The sequence below is a fragment of the Cyanistes caeruleus genome, chromosome 10 (assembly GCF_971803275.1).
Source record: "Cyanistes caeruleus chromosome 10, bCyaCae1.hap1.1, whole genome shotgun sequence".
Classification (NCBI taxonomy): domain Eukaryota; kingdom Metazoa; phylum Chordata; class Aves; order Passeriformes; family Paridae; genus Cyanistes; species Cyanistes caeruleus.
In genome coordinates, this window is record NC_141710.1 from 15,498,219 (window position 1) to 15,513,553 (window position 15,335).

Here is a 15,335-nt window from a genome sequence, read left to right on the forward strand (position 1 = left end):
TTAGTGCCCAAACCCACCAGGTCCACTGGTAGTGTTGGTACCTGCTCCCCAGGAGACCCTGCTCCAGAGCTGACGGCTTCAGGGGAGAGACCGTGCCATACACAGTGAGGAAAGGCTGCTTTGGCATGACCGTGGATCCATCCCTGGCCACATCCTGTGCACCCCATCCACAGCTCCCTCAGCTCTGGTCCCCTGGCCCTCCCTGAGCGTGGGAACAGGGAGCTGGTGCTGCTGTGAGCACGGTCATGCATTGCTGCTTGGGACTCTGTGCTTCTGTTTTCCTGTGTGAGGTGTAGCCACCATGGCAGGGCTGTCAGTGAAGCAGGGAAGGCACAACACCATCACTGACTTACTTCCCTCTCCTTAAGTGATCCTGGAGCTGGGTGAGAGCCTGTGAAGAAGCAAACGCATTTGCTGCAGTGGCCTCACTGGATCCGTTCGTACAGCTGGGTTCATCCAGCCTCTTGTCTCTGGTGGAAGGTGACCTGCAACCCAGGGCAATGCCCAGCCCCACCACCTATGCGGGAGCAGCCCTCCCACTCCATCCGGGTTTGCGTGGGCGTTTGCCGCGATGTGCTGATAACGCCTGGGACCGGCAGTGCCGAAGGGGGGGACAGGGCAGGGTCAATACGCAGGACCCCAAGGCACCAGCGGTAGCCTGCTCCTTCCTTCTTCCTCCTTGGTGACGAGCCAACCCCTGCCAGGGGTTATCGGCCATGCAGTCAAGTGTGGAGGGACCTGACAACAACCAGGAGGGTGGATGGGGGTGCAGAGCCCAGGACTGACCCACCCGTCCCAGAGATGTTTGGGACCCCTGTCCCCACCTGCCGTCCCGGTGCCTTTAGGCCAAGTGACCTCGAACCCCCTGATTGCTCTCCAGGGGTTGGGGACCCCGGCCGCGGGCTGTCAACAGTGGGGTCAGTCTGGGAAGGACCTTAGAGCTTCCCGTGGCAAAATGGGTGTGGCCCCCAGCATCAGTGGGTCCCCAGAACTGGGACGCTGCCACCTCAGCGGAGGCTGCGAGGACACAGAGACGTCAGTGCCCCAGGCAGGGCACGTGGTGTCCCTGTCCCCCCCACCTGGGGGAGTGCTCACCGGTGGAGCCACCCGTTGCGCTCTCCCTTGAGAGAGTGAGAGCGGCAGCCCTGTCTCCTTCCTCCCTGACGCCGAAGAAGCGCTAATGGGGTGCCGGGGCCGGTGGCCGCTCTGGAGCTGGGTGCTGTGGGGGTTCTGGGTGCTGCCAGGTAAGTGCCAGGGTCCCCTCGCACCGCTAGCGGGCTGCCCAGGTGGCTCATACCATGTGGGTGATGGGCTGCAAACAGCCCTCCGGCTGCTGCAAAGCTGCGAGATTGAGCCCGAGTGCCCGGCCGGGGTTTGCTCTCTGTCTGCGGGCGCCAGAGCTTTGTCATGGTCCCCAGTTACAGCAAGGGAAGGTGCGGGAATTGTGGATCAAACGGAGAGACTCACCCTGCGGGAAGGTGCCTGTCCTGCTCTTGGTCTTGGTCCTCCTGCAGAAGGGAGGAGGGGTGGGGGCGATGGCGACTCTGGGCTGGTTTTTAACTCATCCTCCCTCACCCACCTTCTGCACAAGCCGGGGAGATGAAGGGGCAGCCCCTTGTCCCCACGCTGGACCCATCCGAGTCGGGCAGCATCTCCCATGTGGCCGACAGCAGCAGCGCCGAGCTGCCTTCAGACCTGGGCATGTGCCAGGAGCTCCCCTCTCCCTCCGGCCCGACCACCGCCCCCGCGGGCAGCCAGAGCTCAGGTAAGGCCGGCAGGCAGCTGGCCGAGGGCAGGTTCCTGCCTGCTGGGGCCGCGGTGGGGTTGATCCAGCTGGAGCTGCCTTGTCTCGCTCCACAGGCATCCTGGTGCCACAGGCAACAACGAGAGGGTTGGTCCCAGCTGGAAGCAGTGGTGAGCAGGAGGGGCCTCCCAGCCCGGCAGCTCTCCCTGGGAGTCCAGCAATGCAAGGCAGCCCCCAGGCAGGGTCAGGGGCTGGGGTCTCCTCTCCAGGTGCTGCCAGCCACTCAACCATCGTCCCTCCAGCTCCCACCACCACTGGGCACATGCAGCCTCTGTCCTTCAAGCCAACAAGACACACAGTGGGTCTTGCCCTGGGTGCTGTCACCGTGGAGCAGATGCCAGTGACAGCATGGACCACAGGGCCATTGCTCCTCCAGGATGAGCACAGCAGAGCAACATCAACCCCCAGCACAAGCAGGAGCTCTGCTGAGCCACACAGTACTGCCATGCTCCTGTCCCAGGAGGTCATACTGGAGCTGGATGAGGCCACCTCACCTTTGGCCACAGCTGCCAGCCTCTCTCAGGACAAGGCCAGCCCCATGAAGATGGCAGCAGCCGCAGCCAGTCCCCCCAGCACAGCTGCAGAGGGAGCCAGCATGGCAGCCCCACCGCCTGCAGACCCCCCGAATGCATCCTTGGCAAAGGTCACCTTTTCTTCTGCCACCATTGACACCAGCAAGGCTACAGAGCCAGGGACATGTACCTTGCCCAGTGCTGACCACAATGCCTCACAGCACCCTCCTGGGCCTCCCACTCAGCTGCCTCTAGCCCTTTTGCCCCAGCTTCCTGATGATGCTGTGCTGGGCACAGGGGAGATGCTTCCCCTCAGCCACAGCGTGGCCCCGGGCACTGCTGGACATGGGCTGCCTGGAGACAACGCTGTCACCCAGCCCCAGGCCACCACACAAGCTGCAGGCACACCGGCTACAGTGATGGATATCATAGCTGGAGAGCACATCCCACCTCTGGGAAGCACCAGTGCTGAGCTGGTATCCATCAGGAATGAGGCCAATACCAAAGCCACTGCCATCCCGGAGACCAAGGACACACCAGGAGGGCTCAGCATGAGTCTGTCCCCCCATGTAGCTCTCAATGACCCTGATGGTCCCCCTCCAAGGCCCTTTCCTTACTCTATGGATTCTCTGCTCCCTCAGTCCCTCTCAACAGGCCTTGGAACCACCACAGCAGAGACAGCTGCAGGCAGATCTCCTCCAGTCACTCCCGGTATGGCCACGCCTTTGTCCATCACTGGCACCAGTGGAGCCAAGCCAGACAGGGCCCCTCGAGCTGCTGCTGCTGCACCACCACCTTCCATTGCTGCATTTGAGACTGTGCCAGCTGCCCATCCATCCTCCTTTGTTAGCAGCTCTCCAGTTAGTGAAGCAGGGCTGGGATCAGCATTACTGGCCAGTGGCAGTGCCACCACAACACCGCGGGACACCAAAGCCACCGTGTCTGTGCCTGATGCACACCTCAGCCACAGCCAGCCAGCTCCCACAGCAGGCTCAACAGCCCCAGGAACTGGTGTCACACCCAGATCTGCACTAACCTCAGTGCTCTGGGCTGGGCCCCAAGTTGTGGAAGCTCCAGGGACAGAGATGCCATCACCCAGCACTGCACCAGGCACTGGCAGAGCTGTATCAGACACCCCTGGGGGACCCAGAGCAGTCACTGTCCCCATGGCATCACAAGTAGACGTCCCCTCTCTTCTGGAAGGCAGAGCCAATGTGGGGATGGCTCTGGAGGTATCCCCATCCAGCATCCCTCAAGAGATGGCAGCAGTCATGTCCCCACTGTCCCTGGCTGCCCCACTGCAAGCAATGGAGGCTTTAGGTGACCCCCAGCCTGATGGCAGCACCACAGGGCGAGCAATGGGGATGGGGTTCCTGGAGGTGAGCACAGAGGAGAACCCAGGTGCCAGTGCAGTGGGGCCAGCTCCCAGCCACACGACTGTCACTGCCAGGCCATCACCAGAGCCACTTGCCACTGAGGACAAGCCCACAGCTGGGATCACCTCGCTGGCTGTTGGCCACACAAAAGTGCGGGAGGCCACAGCTGCATCCTGGGCAGGTGCCACAGGTACCACTGCCCACGTGGAAATCACCCTCTCTGAGAGCAGCACTGAGAGTGCAGCACCCTCAGCCAGCACCAGCAGCACCCATGTCCCCAACTCCAACGCCGCTGGCACAAGCCTGGCTGCCACAGCATCCACAGCATTCCCCAGCAACGCTAACCTGCCAACCACCTCAACAGGCTGGGAGACCTTTGTGACCAGGGTCACCACAGCCGTGCCACCTGCCACTGCAAGGGCCAGCAGCACCAGCAGTGCCCCATCCCCTGCTGTAACACACAGCGAGACAAGCGGAGGTGGGCAGCCTGTCCCATCCCCAGCAGCACGTACCCCCTTGGTGGAGACAACCCATGGATCCTGGGGCATCCTTGGTCCCAGCACTGGTGTTGCAGTGTCTGGTTCTCCCCTCCCCAGCCTGCACAGCCCAACAGAGGAGACAACAACAGCCCCCTCGTCCCTGCTTGGTGTTAGTGCAACTGGGGTGACAGCAGCTGGACAGACTCACACCGAGTCAGCAACAGGCACCACTTCTACATCCACCAGCTACCATGACGTGGGACAAACAGCAAGCATGTCACCTCCTGCCTTCCAGACATCTCCAGGGGCACCTGCCTGGAAGGAGAAAACAGCCATCACTGCAGGCAGCACCACTGCCACTGCTGCAGGGAACATCGGTGCCACCACTGCCACCACTGCAGGGAGCACCACTGCCACCACTGCAGGGAGCACCACTGCCACCACTGCAGGGAACACTGCTGCCATTGCTGCAGGAAACATCAGTGCCACCACTGCCACCACTGCCACCACTGCAGGGAACACTACTGCCACTGCTGCCACCACTGCCACTACTGCAGGCAGCACCACTGCAATTACTGCAGGGAACACCACTGCCACCACTGCAGGGAACATCGGTGCCACCACTGCCACCACTGCAGGCAGCACCACTGCCACCACTGCAGGGAACACCACTGCCACTACTGCCACTACTGCAGGCAGAACCACTGCCACCACTTCCACCGCTGCCACCACTGCCACTGCTGCCACCACTGCAGGCAGCACCACTGTCATCACTGCAGGAGGCACCGCGGCTATTGTATCCACAGCCCCAGTGAGCCCAGCCGAGGGTGTGGGAAGTCTCCCAGCCCCAGGCACCACCGCACCAGTGAGACCAGCAGCCACCAACAGCCCTGCCACCACCCTGTCTCATGCCGTTGGGACACAGAGAGGACCATCCACCGAACTGAGCACATCTGCCCACGCCACCACTGGGCACAGAACTCCTGCACCTGAGCCCAAACCCACCCATGAGCTTGTCAGTAAGTAGATTTTCCCAAAGACAAGAGTAGGAAGGGGGTTTTCAGCCAGTCGAGCATTGTGATGGATGATGGTACAGCCTCGTCTGGGGTATCTCATCTGCATTGCACATTGGGCTGCCAGATTCATGGGAAAAGGCAAAATAGGACATTTGAGAGCATCCCAAAAGTGGGTTGGAAACTGGGTTACAATTCATCAGAGCACAGATACAGCATCCTGACAGCAAGCAGGTGGGTTTGTCCTGGCTGCAGCATGGATTAATCAGACATTAATAATTTACATCTTTTTCATTGATCTCCTGCCCATGACAGAGCCAGCAACCTCACTCTACCCCTTTGGCATGGAAGGAGGGGACCAAGAATACGTCCAGAGGAGGGTGGATTTTAACTCACCCCTGTTCAAGCCAGAAATTGGATTCCCCTTTGGGAAGTCTCTGCATGATGCTCTCTATGTGAGTGTCCCCCTTGGTGAGCACATAATGGATGTGCTGCCTTTTTGGTAAAAAAAAAAAACAACATGAAAATGGAGAAGAAACCAAATTTCATCTGAATATCTTTTTTTTCTGCATTTAAAATGGTTGGTTTCTGCTCACCCATGGAGGCTAAAAGCTATCCAAGTCAGCAAATAACAAGTTCTTTTGGTTAGTTTACAGATAATGGACAGATAATTTTTCCACCCACGGACAACTACGTCCCATCCAACCCCAACCCCCCTCCCCGGGGCTTCACTGGCCGGGAGAGCTTGCCAATGGTGGCTGCCTTTTGGGATGATGCAGACTTTTCCAAGGGTGTTGGCACCACCTGGTACCAGGTGAGGGCCACCAGAGGTGGTCTCCTGGGAGAATCCAGTTCCAAGCTCACTCATTTAATTCTGTCTCTTGCCACCTGGCAGGAGTACTCTACACTCAGCTCTACCCAAGACTCCGTTGTCCAAGATGTGGAATCAAAGATTGAGAAATACCTGAAAATCCCCTATGTAGCAAAATGGACCTTGAAGGTGACGTGGGAGAAAGCTCCAGCATACCCATCCCGGAGGGATGACAGTCAGGTGAGCAGGACAGGACCCAGGTGACAGAGAGTACTGCTGATGGCTGTTTCAAGTCTTGCTGCCTCAGACTGCGCTGCAGGGAGAGCAGGAGAGGCTTTGGGAGTGTTAAGGGTGTTCCTTGGGTTTCTCCAGACGAGCACCTACCAGGCAGTGCTCACCACCGATGGGAACCGCTCCTTCGCCCTGCTGCTCTACCAGGACGGTGGGATGCGCTGGGACTACACCAAGCTGGCTGCAGCTAACGTGCTGATCGGCTTCTCCAGGTGCTGCACGCCTGTCACTGGGTTTTGGGACAGCAGAGATTTGTTCCAGCACTGTGCTGAGACTGTCAGAGGCATTACTCCCAGGAAAGCCCAGCTCCCACTCCTGGAGCAACCCTGCCCCATTTAAACCCTTTCTCCTGCAAACTGCAGCAGTTCCCACCCCAGCTGCCCTATGGGGAGGGGAGGAGGGTCGTGTTGGAAGGATGACCTCACACCTCCTCTCTCCACACAGCGGCAATGGCTATGCCCAAAACAACGAGCTGACTCAGAAGCCACCAGCTGTCAGGTACAGACCAGACCAGGAGAGCAGCACCGGCTCCGGTATGGCACCAAGGGGTTCTGGGGTGGGTGGGGGTGGAAGGAGCTGTGTGCTCTGTGCCAGGAGCATGTCCCCAGCACCCATCCCTGGGAGGTGATGGGCCAGCAAAGCCACTGGGCAAGACTGGGCAAGCCACCAAGAGCAGACTGTGGGTGTCCCATGTCCTGTGGCTTGCCACAGCCCTGCTGGCTCTAGAGGGAGCCTGGAGACCTCGTGTGAGGTCAGTGGCCAGGGACAGCTGTCCCACGGGATCCCTCAGCACAAGGCGAGACGCTGGCTGAGCGGTGCTGTTCTCTGGTTGCTCCCCCAGATGTGCGTGGGCTGTGGATTTACAGGCTGGACAGTCGCTCCCGGGTGAATTACAGGCTGCAGTGCCTGGCGTGGCTGGACACAGAGCCAGCACCGGCCACCTGGAACAGCCGGCTGCCAGCATGCCCCTGCTCCCGGCCCCAGGCAGAGCTGGATCCCCGCTACCGCTGGAGCAGAGGTGCCAAGGACAGCCCCCCAGGACCAGCTGCGGGGAGGGGGGATGGTCCCCCCCTGCTCTGGGGGCAGCTGTGATCCCCCCCACTATTCCAGGCCCAGCGGACACGTCTGTGAGGATGCTGCGCACTGCGTCCCCCAGCCCAGCTGGAGCTGGGGTACGATGTCTCTACCGAGGTGGGAGCTTGCTCGAAGGCTGGCAGGAGAGAACATGGAGCCTCCCCTTCCACACCGCCACTGGTAAGTGGGAACTGGCATTCCCTAGCCCTAAAATACCCCAAGCATCAAGCACAGGCAAGGCAAAGGCCCCAGCACACCCCATCACGTTCCTCCGCAGACAGGGAGCTGGAAGCATTCGACTGGTGCTGCCGGCGTGTGGGGAAACCCCTGTTCTGTGCCAGGTTTGCTGAGAAGAGACCAAGGGTTGGCTGTGAAGGATATGTGCCACCCACTCCTGGTGAGTCCCCAGGCTCTGCCCCTGCTGTGCCAGGGCCCTGAGCTGTGCACGGACCCAAGCATTAGCCACACTTTGCAATATGCCAGTGGGGACTGCTGAGCCACCACTGAGTAGCTCAGGGGCTGCTCTCCTCCCTGAAATGACACCAACATTTGCTCTTCTTCCTCTGCCCAAAACATCTCCATCTCCTTTGGACCCCAGCTGGTGCCTTTGGGGACCCTCACATCACCACCCTGGATGGACTCACCTACACCTTCAATGGGCTCGGGGACTTTGTCCTGCTGCTGGCCAGTGATGCCCAGACCAGCTTCGTTTTGCACGGGCGCACAGCACAGACTGGCATGGCCCAGGCCACCAACTTTGTGGCCTTCGCTGCCCAATACATCTCCACCACCACCACAACAGTGAGTAGGAGTGTCCTAGGTGTGACTCTGAGCCTTTAATGAGAGAGACTCTAGAAATCTGGAGTCACCTCTGCATCACCTACAAGTGGGTGGGACACAAGAGGCATCCCCTCTCCATTTCCTGCCACCTCCAGCCACTCCAATGAAGTACTGTTAATGGTGGGATGGACTAATATTCACCAGGCACAGGTCTAACACCTCCTGCAAATAGGCCAGCAAGGGCTGGAGGCTCTGCAGGAACATGGTCTGCTTCACTTTTTTCATTCCACATTCTTTGTCCTGACATTTTAGCACAAGCGACTGCTCTTCCTGACTTTGCAGAATTGCTCCCCACACCCATTTAGCTTCATTAAATAGAATGGCCTGGTGTCACCAGGAACAGGCATTGAATAGCATGAGGAGGAGGGTCAGAGCTGGGTTAGCTGAGCAGTGGTGGTGGCCTGGGCGTGCCCCTTACCAGTGGTGACAGGCAGCTGGCTGTCCTCTTCTGTGCAAACATCAGAGCTGCTGTATTGTGTGACCAACACCCCAGGGCTGAGCCTCTCTTCCTGGGCTGGAAGAGAACAGAGTTAATAATTGTTCCCAGCATGGAGGGACAGCAGGAAGGGACAAGCAGAGGGGCTGACTGGGACATCCACCATGATTTTCAGGTTGAGTGGACCTTGGGGAGCCAGGATGACATCCAAGTCCTCCTGAACAATGAAACCGTCCAGTTTTCCTATTCCGAAGGTGAGTAGGGTCTGCTGTTAAATGCTAAATGTATGTGGGGGGGACCAGAGATGTCCCCATCCCATGGGACCAGCCCTGCCCTGTGCGAGGGAAGCCATCCTGAGATCCATTAAATGTCTCTCTCCTGCACCTATCTCTGATTTGGGTGGGGTGGATGGGGAGCACTCCCATCCAGGGATCCATGGTTGTCATTTCAGATCCCAGCCTTGCATAGACTCTCCCTCTGTGCTCTCCTTCTCTTACAGACCTGGGTGATGAGGTCTACTACATCCCTGGTGTCCTGCTAGTCAATGCCTCCTCTGTCACGGCTGTCTTCAATGGGACCATCGCTGTCTCTGTCTCAGCCAGCTCTGGGATCCTCAGCGTGGTCTGCAGCCTGCCCGACTGGTACCGCAACAGCACCAGGGGCCTCCTGGGTGAGGGCTTCTGGCACTGCTGCAGAGCTGGGGTGCAAATTCTCTTCCCATTCTAAAGTAGACTGGAAAACTGGGGAATTGTGCTTGTGAGGGCAAGGACACCTGGGTTTAAACTAAACACTGGCTAGCACCAGAGAGGAGGTCAACCCTGGCATGAGGGATTCCAGCACTCTGGTGATGCTCCACCAGGTGTGTGGGACCATGACCCTGCAGATGACTTCCAGATGCCAAATGGTACCAGCATCCCTGTGAACAGCAGTGAAGAGGAGATCTACAGCTATGGGATGACCTGTAAGTCCAGGCTTAGGATCCCCCTTGATCCTCCTCCTTCCTGCACCTTCTGGCCATAGGTTGGCTTGAGATATTTAAATATTTGCGTGAGCAAAAGCAATGCCAAGGGAAGGTGTTTGGTGTCCTCACTGCTCTGTGAAAAGGAACCCTGAAATACAACAAACCTTAAAATGGTCTGTACCTATGGCATGCTCTCTTGCAGGGGCTGTTGGGGAGCACCACCTGTTCAGTCAGCCTCTGGACTCACCAGCACTGAACTTCACACCCTTCTTCTTGTCTCGGCTGCGGCAGGAGAATGAAAGCCAGTACCAGCTGGCAGCCTTGCAGTGTCACGGCAGCAAGGAGTGCATCTACGATTCACTGAGCACAGGGAACTTGGCCCTGGGCCTGGCCACCCAGAGCCTTGCAGCCGACTTCCAGCAGAGGAAGACAGCACTCAGTAAGTGGAGCACATTCTCACCTCTGAGAGGGCATGGCTTCAATGTAACTGGGCAGTGCCCTGCTCCTTTCCTGGGCTCTCTTGCTTCATATAAGACAGAAGTCACCAAGGTCTTGGATTTGCACTGCCCAGCTGGCTTATCTCCAGTCCTGGGAGATGCCAACAGCAGGACAGTTGCCATCAAGGCTTTGGAACTGCATTTCCCGGAACTGTGTGTTCATCTCCAAACCTGAGAGATGCCACCATGCTGTGCACCAGCATCTGCCTGGAGTCCCATCCTCACCAGGAGGGACTCTGAGCCAAGGGGTGACAAGGCCACATGCGTGTTGGGCTGCTTTTTCCTCAGATGCCTTCCCTCCCGTCATCACCGGTGATGCAACAATCACAGCCTTCAGGACAGAGAAGGTCAGAAGGCAGTACCATGCCTTGGGGGCGGGTGCACGCTTCATTCCCCATCTCTCACCAGAGCTCAACATATCGGGTAAGGGAAGGAGAGATGGAGCAGCTGGGATGGGAAAGAATGGGATGGAATGCCTCTGCCACCTCTAACTCCCACCTCTCGTCCTGGCAGAGAATGGCACCCTGATATGGAAGCCCCGTGAGATAGCCCCATTCACCATCAACCTGGAGGCTGTTGGGTCCAACAACATCTCTGCACTGCTCCAGCTCCGCTTCACCCTTTGCAGATGCAGCAGGAGCCAGGAGTGTGACTACGGCAACACTGTCATTCTCAGGGAGTCTTCCCTGCAGGTAGTGTACCAGAAAATTCCTCTGGTGACACACTGTGTGTCCCCATGCCAGCTGTGCTGGCTGTCTTCTCTGTCCACCCATCCTCCTCATGTTCCCTAAGCCAGTGTCACTATCCCCTTCCCAGCTGGCAGCCTGCAGATGTGAGAGCGGCTACTCAGGTCCCCTCTGCCAGGACCCTCCGGACCCCTGCTCCCAGGGATGCTTCCCTGGTGTGGGATGTGACCCTTTCCGTGGCTGTGGCCCCTGTCCAGCTGGCCTGACAGGGGATGGACAGCACTGCTCAGGTGCCAAGGGCTCACACCATGGCCACTGGGACCCCAGCCAAGGTGTTTGTCCCGGTGCCACGGTGCATTGCCTCGGCAGATATCGATGAGTGTGCGCAGGGGATGGAGTGCCTGGGGAACAGCACCTGCACCAACACTGTGGGCAGCTACGTCTGCTCCTGCCTGGCCAGTGAGCAGGGTGAGTATGGGGTCCCTGGCAGGCATAGTCCTCGTCCTCATCACCCCCAGGCTCTGTGGAAGAGAATTCCTGAGGGACCCGGGCTGGCTGGAGAGGAGGGGGAGCTGGCTGAGCTCTGTGCCCAAGCCCTTGCTGTCATTAGCAGAAGGGATCAGAATCCAGCCACCACTCGTGTTCCCAGGCTGTTGATCTCACTAATCCACTGGGAAGGGAAATTTTTCTCATGCAACTTTTCTCATCCCAGCAAAGTTCAAATGCACATGCGGAGGTTGGGGGCTAAATCAAGCCCTGTTTTCAGATTGCTTTGGTGGAGTAGAGCTGATGGCTTTTGCTCTTGTTCTAATTCTGGGATTTAAGAAGGGCAAATGGCTCCAGCTGGAAGGAGGGGGAGTGGGGCTTTTTCTTGAATTTACACTAAAACTCCTAACACATAAAAGAAAAACAAAACTGGGAAGAAAGGCCTTATGGAGCTGCTGAGGATGGCTCAGAGAGCTGGGACTCCGCTTTGCAGCCAGATTCATGCCTCTACCATGCTCTCCATCCCACAGGTGAGAAGCCAGGCTGTGGCTCAGCCTGTGGCTACCACTCCTGCCCTGAGGGCTACTGCAGTAATGGGGGACACTGCCACCTTCACCCCATCACCTGTGCCCCCACCTGCACCTGCCCCCCCGCTTTCACCGACCAGCACTGCCTGGTGGCAGGAGGGGACTTTCAGCCTCTGCCCAGCATGGGTGGGTACCTGGTGAAACCCAGCCCCACTCACCCTGGTCCTGGGTTGCCAGAGCCACCACTGTGGCTTTCCCTCATCAGGTCTCCCTCGGAGAAGCATCCAGATGAGGGTCAAGACACTGCAAAACACCACTGCTGAGGAAGTCAACAGCACTGTATGTCACTGGAGGGGCTGGGCTCAGAGCAGGGGACACACTGCCAGTACTGGGCAGCATGGCAGCTGGGGGTGCCCATGCCTCTGTATGCCCTCCCATGGGATCTTCTGGGGGTCCAGCAGATCCACAAGCCCAGAGGGAGGAAGCACCAATTGCATGATGATGTCTGCAGCCATGGCCCTGTGCCAAGTCCCCAGCAAATGAACCAAAGTGCAGAGCAACCCTTGGGGCTTGGCCACAATGCCTGCATCACTCCTCAACCTTTCCCCATGGAAATGGAATGCTGGCGTCATTCTGCCTTCCCCTTATGCCTTCCTGCTCCCCCTGCTGCAGGTCTCGGCCATCCTGGACTCCCTGGAGGTAAAGGCTTTCCAGAGCAACACCAACATCACCCAGATGTGAGTCAGATGGGCAGCAGCCCATGACCACTCTAAGGAACTGGTGGGCCAGAGAGTTTGATGCACAAAGGGCATTTTCCCCCAGCTCAGAGTCTGTTTTTCCAGCCCTGATGCTGGTAAACCCTTGGAGACAGAAGCCAGTTGACAACTTCCACTCCTGTCTCATCCCTTCTTACCATTGCCCAAATGAGAGCACTGAGGCACAGTGAGGCTCAGTCACCCTGAGAGGCAGCAGCAGCTCCTCCAGCAGCCCTCTCTTTTCCCTGCAGGACAGACAGCGATGGCTTCACCTTCGTGCTGGTGTCCGAGTTTGCCTATGACAGCCGCGGCACCGTCATCCGCTTCCTGAACGAGGAGCTGCCCGCAGCCATCACCGGCGCCTTCAACGCGCGGCAAGGGCGGCAGGCGCGCACAGGGCTCCTCTTCCAGCGCCTGCACCGGGACAACATCACTGACCTGGTGAAGCGTGAGTTGCTCCTGGCACTGAGCTGGCCAGTGTGGGAGGAGCACCTCCCTGTCCCCATTGTCCCCAAAACCCTGTGTGCCCCAGGGATCGGTTCACAGCCATGGGGGACGTGGGTGGGCAGCCTCCCAACCCCAGGCATAGATCCAGTCTGGGGAGGCTTGGGGAAGCATCAAGGGGTGCTGCTGCAAGGCCAGACCCATGTGCTTTCTCTCTCCAGTGACAGTGGATGAGCTGAGGGACTATTTCCCCTGCTCTCTGTATGGCTACAAAGGCTACCAGCTCCGCTACGTGGGGACCGTGGGCTTCATCTGCACCTCCCCTTGCAAGATGGGCTACTGCCAGCACGGTGGCCAGTGCCAGCACCTGCCCGAGGGGCCCACCTGCAGGTAGCAGCAGCCCCGGGATGGACAAGGCCACCCTGCAGAGCTGCTTCTCCCACGGCATCACAGCTCCTCCCTCCCCATCCACAGCTGCCTGCCCTTCTCCATCTACTCCCCGGCCGGTGTCCAGTGTGAGTGGCTGGCCATCAGCCTGGCTGCCTTCCTTGGCATCCTGCTGGGAGCCCTGGCTCTGCTCTGCCTGCTGTTTGCCATCGCCTGCCTGGCCCTGCACCTCTGCCGCCAGCGCCGCCGCCAGCACCAGGGGTGAGCCGTGGGCTGGACCTGGGCAGGTGCTGGGCATGTGGCAGGTTGGGTGTCAGACAGGAAAACTGATCCAAAATCCACATTTGAAAGATCCACCACTGGTAGAACTCATCTGGTTTGAGCAGGGGGACCCTGCCCTGGGAGAGGGGTTGGGTGACATTTTAATATCTTCCATCCCCTTTTCCAGATATCTGCTGCTCAGGGGTGCAATAGCATCAGTGGGTTGAATGTTAGCTTTCCTTTTTCTCCCATGTTAGAGAGTGTTTGCATTTCTTCCTCAAGCCACCCAATACTTGATTACAGATGGACTTTCTATTTAATTTTAATTTGCATACCACCCAGATAATTTCCACTGCAATTCACATGGGTCTGGAAAGAGCTGGCCTGGAGCAAGGAAAAGTGGTTTAAGAATTAGACCTTGCTCTTCTGCAGGGGGTTAACAGAAGAACAGCAAAGTGCAAGGCTGGGGTGGCAGAACCAGCATCTCCTTTCCCCCTTCCCTGCTCTTGGTCCTGTGGTGGACTCTCAGGGGATCTCCCAAGCCCCTGTCTCTGGCTGGAGCTGTGTCCTGCCCCTGCTCCCAGCTCCCTGCCAGCCCTGGAGCCAGGGGTCTCTGGGAAGTTCCTGTTTCATTTGCACTTGTGGCAAGGCAAGAAACTGTGTGTGCACAACTGGGGCTTTTCCTCCTCTTACAGCCCCATCTCACCCCTACACTCAGTCACTGCTCCCCTTTGCCATCTGACCCAGCATCAGGCAGGGGCTCTCCCAGCCTCTGCTGACATGTCCTCTCTATTCTGTTCCCCGCTCTCAGTGCCAAGGAGACCTTGTGGAGGACACGGCCCTTCTCCTGTGAGTACCTGCCTGTAAAACTCCCCCCACTAAAGCTCTACTTCACCCCAGTCCTCAACCTCTTCTCATCTTCCCTGCTCCAGCTTTAACGATGACAGGAGAGCAAGCAGAGCCCACCATCTCCCACTCTCTGGAAAGGCATTGGAAACTGCAGCTCCAGGCCATTGACCCCTCAGTCCAGGTCTGCCCTGGGGTACTGTTTCCATGGGGTGTTGGGGTGGGGAACTTTGGGCTGGGCTCTGAATCCTGTCCCTGTGCCTCAAAGGTGCTCAGGAGCTGTGCCTTTGGCCAGCACTGGGATCCACATCCCCGTTTGAGCTCGGCACAAAGCACAGAGCCAATGCCATGCTGACAGCATGGCCTGTTCCTCCTTTACAGATAAGAATCCAGAGGCCCCACGTTATGCCTCCAAGCCAGTCCCCCCAGCAGCCCTAACCTGCCACTGTTCCTTTCCTGGCACCTCCAGGCTCAGGAGGAGCCAGACACTGCTGCCTGCTCCGCCGCTCGCTCTCAAGCTCTCCAGCAGCAGCAACGCGTGGAAGGAGGGGACAGGCTGCTGCTTTTGGGTTCTGGGAGGATTCACTCTGGAGGAGGTGCTTTTTTGAATGTGTCTTTATGTTGGGTGGCCAAAGCAGGAGGATTTCACCTTCCCCTGAGGACCTGCAGAGACACCTGGGATCATCCTTGAATGTGTCTGCACTAGGGTATGTTCTGGTGCAACATAACCAGACCCTGCAGAGCCCCCGAGAGCAGGGTCAGCTGGGGCAATGCAGTGATTGTAATCCCTTAGGAACCAAATAGAATAAACCAAAAATGTTGGCTTGCTGTTAAATTGTCTGCACCTCA

At 58.2% G+C, this 15,335-nt stretch overlaps 1 protein-coding gene across 1 annotated transcript; it reads left to right on the forward strand.

The window, feature by feature from the left end:
* The first annotated feature begins 1,112 nt into the window (after positions 1–1,112).
* Positions 1,113–15,321, forward strand: MUC4 (mucin 4, cell surface associated). Its single transcript, XM_023933011.2, has 29 exons — positions 1,113–1,244; positions 1,592–1,765; positions 1,861–5,190; positions 5,500–5,639; positions 5,834–5,998; positions 6,080–6,235; positions 6,368–6,498; positions 6,731–6,819; positions 7,128–7,304; positions 7,397–7,540; positions 7,638–7,757; positions 7,959–8,161; positions 8,812–8,890; positions 9,136–9,306; positions 9,496–9,597; positions 9,800–10,036; positions 10,383–10,517; positions 10,608–10,786; positions 10,911–11,070; positions 11,150–11,248; positions 11,797–11,979; positions 12,059–12,132; positions 12,466–12,530; positions 12,800–12,996; positions 13,214–13,382; positions 13,467–13,640; positions 14,452–14,489; positions 14,573–14,670; positions 14,868–15,321. Exons 1-29 carry the CDS (start codon positions 1,181–1,183, stop codon positions 14,922–14,924), a joined length of 7,110 nt encoding a protein of 2,369 aa, XP_023788779.2. The 5' UTR covers positions 1,113–1,180; the 3' UTR covers positions 14,925–15,321.
* The last annotated feature ends 14 nt before the right edge of the window (positions 15,322–15,335 follow it).